The 6,000-nt window shown below is 34.1% G+C and overlaps 1 protein-coding gene across 1 annotated transcript in view; it reads left to right on the top strand.

The window, feature by feature from the left end:
- Positions 1–1,088: 1,088 nt before the first annotated feature.
- CD36 (CD36 molecule) overlaps positions 1,089–6,000 on the top strand; it is a 28,147-nt gene continuing 23,235 nt past the window's right edge. The window contains exons 1-2 of the mRNA XM_030479613.1: positions 1,089–1,163; positions 4,079–4,316. Of these exons, the coding sequence (XP_030335473.1) occupies positions 4,197–4,316 (120 nt within the window). The 5' untranslated portion in view covers positions 1,089–1,163; positions 4,079–4,196. The remainder of the gene's footprint in view (positions 1,164–4,078; positions 4,317–6,000) is intronic.

The raw sequence follows: 6,000 nt of genomic DNA, 5'->3' as shown, positions 1-6,000 counted from the left end.
TTTTTTCATGTTTCACAATAGGCAGGTAAAGAAGAACTCTGCGAGTGCCACGACTATAGAAAAATGGGAATATAAAATCATGCTACAAAAGCTTAACTTTCAAGTAGGGCAATATCAAAACCAGAATACTAAACTGTTAGTCAAAACATATAGTGAATACTAAACATATAAACTATTCAGTGCTATACCCTGAAAGTCTGGACCTAAAAATCTTTTTAGGAATATATTCTCTCTTATAATTAAATAAGCCAAATATCAATCTCATCCTCTTGCTGCTGCCAGAAGAATCTTTTAAAACAATCCTATTAATTTAATTCACAGTCAATGAGGAGTTATTTAAAAGTTATTTGTGAGAAAGCTTGCCAGACTGGTTATTATTAATTATTAGTAGACCCTGTGCTTGGGAGACACGGTGAAAAAAATAACATTTTTAGATACATTAAGAAAACAAAGCTTCTGGGATGATCTTCATTGAACTTGCAGCAAAAGAGGAAGAACTTTAGCACTTTCTGAGGAAATGTAATCCAAACCGTGAAAAAAAAAAAAACCCTTCAAAAAATATTCTGATGTTTCCTGATTTTTATTACTTGAAATTATACTCTAACAATGATTGAGCTGCAAAGGTGTTTAGTCTGTGTTTTGACAGAGAATGACTACAGTAGTAAGGCTTTTTTTATACAGCAGAGCATGCTACATAGCAAAGAGCATTTGTAAATATTCGGTATCTTAGAGAAGCTGTCAGGAACTGGTTAGTCATAACTTGCTAATATGAGCAATTTTAAATCAAATGGCTATTAAAGAAGAAGAGACTGGGAACCAAATAAGTAAGTTACCCTTTTGTCTCCTTGACCTTTGACTCACTTGGATCAAAATTTGACAAAGATTGCAGCTGCTAAGTATATTACCACAAGATGTAGGTAGTGGCTTTTAGTCACACTGTAAAAATAACCCCCCCCCTTCCCCAACCCCAATACAACTTAACTTCTTCTGGCAGAAAGATGAAGAGGGAAATGACATCTCTTGGAATATATAAACACTCCCTCTGAGTATAGAGGCTATGCGCTTGGTGTGGAGATTTAGCTGCTTGTCTACTCGTAACTTGGTGCAAGTCATGTGTTAAGTACTTGTATGCTCAGCTGAAAAGTCAGTTGCCCTTATTCAAGGTGAGTCATATAATACATTGTTTAAATCAGAGGGTTTTCCTCAGAAATACGTTTAAAATCAGTTGGTGGAAAACTCTTGAAAATGTTTATTTGTAATTACAAAAAAAAAAAGTACAGGATTTTGCAAAGCTGTTTGCAAGGAACAATGAAATTTTACATGTATTAGTGAAATGTTTCATTGCTGTTAGCAGTGGTATTTTATGTTCAGTATTGCTGGATTTCCCAACTGCATTCTGTTTTGGGCTATTTAATATTCTTGAACATACAGTTCTGGAGTCATGTGAATTTATAAGAATTGCATCCTTTTAAAATTATATTTTTAGCATTTACTATTGCAGATAAAAGGTCAAAACTATTATTTCAACATAGGCCAAGTTTGTATTGGTTTTGGTGATTTTTATGCTTTTAAAAGCAGAAAAAACATCTTCCCTGCAAATTTGTGTCTCAGTAATTTCAGGATTTTTAATCCCACCATTTGACCTTGGAGAAACTGGAATTATGTTTAAATAAACACCATGGTTTTTAGTTGAAACTCTTAATAGGAATTTTCAAACCCCATTTTAATTTTCACTAAACACACTGCTTCTTCCCCATATAGTTTGTCTCTTTTGGGACAATAAATCTGATTCTCTGTAAGATTGAATTAATGCCATGTCAAGCAATGTTTAAAAATTACTATTAGAGATGGAGAAATCATTAAGAAAAAAAAAATAATAGTATTTTATTTTTATAAATGCTTGCTTTAAACTGACGTACAGAAGTATAAATTATGCAGGAAAGAAAAAGTTTAATACATTTTGCATTTTTTCTCCTATTCAGTTGTTTATAAATTGTCTTTTCAGAGATTTGAATGGACCGTTTCCATTGTCAATATTCTCTAAGGACATTTAAAACAATATTAAAAATACATACCCAACACTTTAGAATGGGCTGAATATTCATATTAATCCTGTAGTCAAATTTAAGTTTAAATGATACTATAGTCTCATAGACAATATCTAATTTTAGTATGGAATGTTCTGTTCTGCTTAAGGTAATAATGTTCACTCGAATTCCCAGCCACAACTGCATTTGTATTGGAAATTTTTACTTTCATTTTCATATTTTACTTTCAGTTGTAATAGATGAGAATAACTTGTTGACTTTTATGTGAAATTGAGTGTTATGTTGTGAGTGCTCTCCACTGCAATTGTGTAATGGATAACTTGAATTGCATAAATTGAGATATGTCTAGACTGCTATTGCATTGTATTTGGTGGGAGAAGGGTGAATATTTTAGAGTTTGCAAAAGCTTGGAATAGACACAATTATTAGCAGCCAGTTGCTTTCTAGCTGTTTATTGCTGTTGCTCAGGAGAGATACCTAGTCTGCCTAACACAAAATAAATCCACTGGAACTGCTTGTAGAAACTTAGATGGATATGTATTTTGGTGGAAGATGTATTTCTGTTGAATTTGAAAAGCTTCAGTTTTGAAGACAAGGAAAAGAAATAAATTAAAAGCCCTCTTTAAACATTATGGAAGAGATAATTTCCATTTTAAATTTTCAAATGTGTATTTCCACACTTACAAAAAAAAAAAAAAAAATCTGCTAGAATAAATAACATTATGGAAAAAATCAACTTGAAATATGTAATTTTCAGAATTTGATTACATTGAGAACTTCTGTTTCTCCCTAGATTTCTTACAATGTGTAGCAGTAGTCAGATTTTTAAATCTCCACGCCACTTATCCCATGAGAACGCAAAAGTTTTTCAGGTCTAACGAATTTCTAACTTGAATTTGCTGTGAAGTTTGCCATTAGCTGCATTATGCATCCATCCACTATATCAAAGAACCTTTAATAAATTTGTGTTCTATTGCTGTTCTGCATAAAAACACATGGTAACAGCTGGTAGAAAGGCAAGCAACTAAGTGAACCTGCGGTTCCATTAAGGTGTACCTCCAGGTGGATGGGTTGGTTGACTTTCATAGGAAGGGTATTTTTCTGAGCTTGCAAGTAAGTAGTCTTCTCGTCATTTTGCTTGCAAGTATCCAAGGAGAAATGATTAAAATATCAAACTAGCTCAAATATACAGAAACAGTCATTGTTAATGGCCAGGGAGCCATAAACTGCCACTAGTGCAAGAGCAGGCAAAAGGTGAGTTTTCAATGCAGACAAAAGGAGCAGTCTGGGCTCAGGTTTAGACATGGTGTGGCTTTGATAGGACATGAGAGGACACATCATCAGCCTGCTGACCAAGGCAATTGGGATTGATGAAACTAGGTGATGGTAAGGATGCAGGTCTAAAAGGAAAATCCAATCATGGTTTTTTCATGAAGTTGTTGAAACAAAGTTTTATCCTTTCAGTATCAGACAGTGGAGTGACAGATTTGGAAAGACAGGTTTCTTGTATGTGCCTCTCATTAGAGCTGCCATTCCTAACAAGGTGCTGGTGGACCTTGAGGACTTCTTTATTGCTTTAATGTAGAAACAGTCTGGGTAGTTCACACTGGTGGTGTAAACTTGTGGGTTTTCCTGAAGTTGGAGCCATGGGCATTGCAAGATTTGATAAAAGCAGAGGGTTATAGCCTCTTCCTTTGGAACAGATAGATTTTAGAGAAGGTGCTAATCTCAGGAAGAGTATCAGCAGAATAATAATGTCAGTGCCCCAATGCAATAGAGCCAAAAAAAGTGTAATAAAAGTCTAGTAAAAGAACTTATCTGTCTTTAGAGACAACTGGACTAAAAAAAGATAATGTTATGGAAAAAGTGGCTAGCTTGCCAAAGTAACATGCAACTTTATTATTTTTTTCTTTTTGGCACTGGCTGTCACTGGCTGGTTTTGATATGTTATCTTCCTACCTGCTTCACCTCATGCACTTCGTACTTTGAGCTTTGGAATGTGATTTTTGTTCACTCTCCCCTTACATTAGCAGCTCTTCTCAGGAAGACCAGTGAGTCTATTGGGACCAAGAAGTGAGAAAAACATCATCAAGCCTTACAGCAAAGATAACTGTACATTGTCTGCCTGCAACCTGACAAAGGAGAGGAATGGGCTGTAATAGAAACTGGGGGCTCCTCACTGGGGCCATCTTCGGTGCTGTGTTGGCTATCTTTGGAGGAGTTCTGATACCAGTTGGAGATAACCTCATAGGCAAAGCAATAAAAAAGGTAATTTTTTTTTCTTTTCTACCCCCCCCGGGCTATATGGGTTTTGGTTACTGAAAGGTCATTATTTTTAAAACTTCAAAATAATGCTTTTTTCTCTTTCTATTTTCTTTATTAAACCTGACAATGTAACATGTGCAATCTGAACTTCCCTGAGAATAGATGCTGCAGCAATATTTTTAAAATATATTAATTATATTGTCATGTTTACTTGCTTGTTGCATTTCATGCTTCACATGAGAAGTCAAAATATAGTTTTCAAGAAGTGTTTTCAGTAACGTAATTTTGAATTAAACATTTTTATATTTATTTTAATTATGAATGTTTTTAGTTTCTATATTTTTCTTTCATGATGATCCACTTCTTTGTTTTTCTGCATTTTTGTCTTATTTTGGTACTTACTCCATAAAATTACATTTACATGCTGCACAATCTACTGATGTAGAGTCTAATCCTACACTTACATACATTCAGCTCACATTCTGTGATGAGATGATCCAAATCAATGTGCTCCAAAACTGCAGGATGTGATCATATAAGTCTCCTTCATTCAAGGAGTGTGAAGAATAGTTGATGTAGTGTGTAGTAACCTGGGGTTTTTTTTCTCGTCTTTTAGATGATTTTATGTCTTTAAAATCTACTTTTGTCTTTAAAGTAAAATGAAAACTTAATTTGTTAAATCTCTGGTGGGAAGGGTGAATAACTGAGGGTCTAAATCATGGAGTAATATAGAATGAAAGACCATGGAAGCCCCGGGGTGACCACCATGGAGACATAAAGTCATGGAGTCTCTTTGGGGTCACTACAGCCAAGGTGGACTCTCCTACACTTAAAAATCTAGAAACTTTAAGGTCTTTGGCTGATGGTTAGTCCTCCTAATGATTTGCTGTGACACAATACTGTTGAGATGTTAGGCATGCTTACTCTAAGACCCTTGTGGAAGACTTCCATTAACAGCTATTGGAGTCAGTTGAGGAGGTGGATACATGAATTGTCAGGAGATGTTAAACTGTCTGTCAAGGCCCTGTCTAGATTCTAGTATCACTTTAAAAAAAAAAAAAAACTTTAAAAAACCACAAAATCATTCTATATAACACTTCAAATTTGTCAGCAAATCCAGTGAAAACCCTAACTGTGGAGGAATTTTCAAATTCTTATTGTATTTTTCATGAAATTTTCAAATTTATAGAGAATATCTATAGAGAATAATAAAATGTATCTCACTAGACAGTCTCACACACCTTGAATATTTTGCAAAAAAAGTCATACTCTCTGTATTTGCAAATTTTTTTAATTGATTGACATATTGAGGAAACAACAAGTTTTCTAGAAAGCACATAGTTTAAAAATGTGTATATCTCCTTACATTAAATATTTACTTGGAGTTTATCCAGAGTGTTGTCTTATGCTATTAAATATTTCCAAAGCAAATTACACATATTAGCAAAGTTACAGGTTCACCTGTTTACTTATAATACTGAACCAGTTATACAGCATGGTTTGCAAGTGTCTACATATTAAATTATACCCACATGAGTTCTTAGTGGTAAAGTATTATACGGAGTAATTTTTTCCTCAACCTCTTTATAATTTTCTGCTTTGTGATCCTGTTTCAGGTGCTTGTACCTATTTCATAGAATCATAGAATCATAAAATAGTCAGGGTTGGAAAGGACCTTAAGATCATC

The sequence above is a fragment of the Strigops habroptila genome, chromosome 3, assembly GCF_004027225.2.
Source record: "Strigops habroptila isolate Jane chromosome 3, bStrHab1.2.pri, whole genome shotgun sequence".
NCBI lineage: Eukaryota > Metazoa > Chordata > Aves > Psittaciformes > Psittacidae > Strigops > Strigops habroptila.
This window is presented reverse-complemented; position numbering and strand designations above follow the sequence as displayed.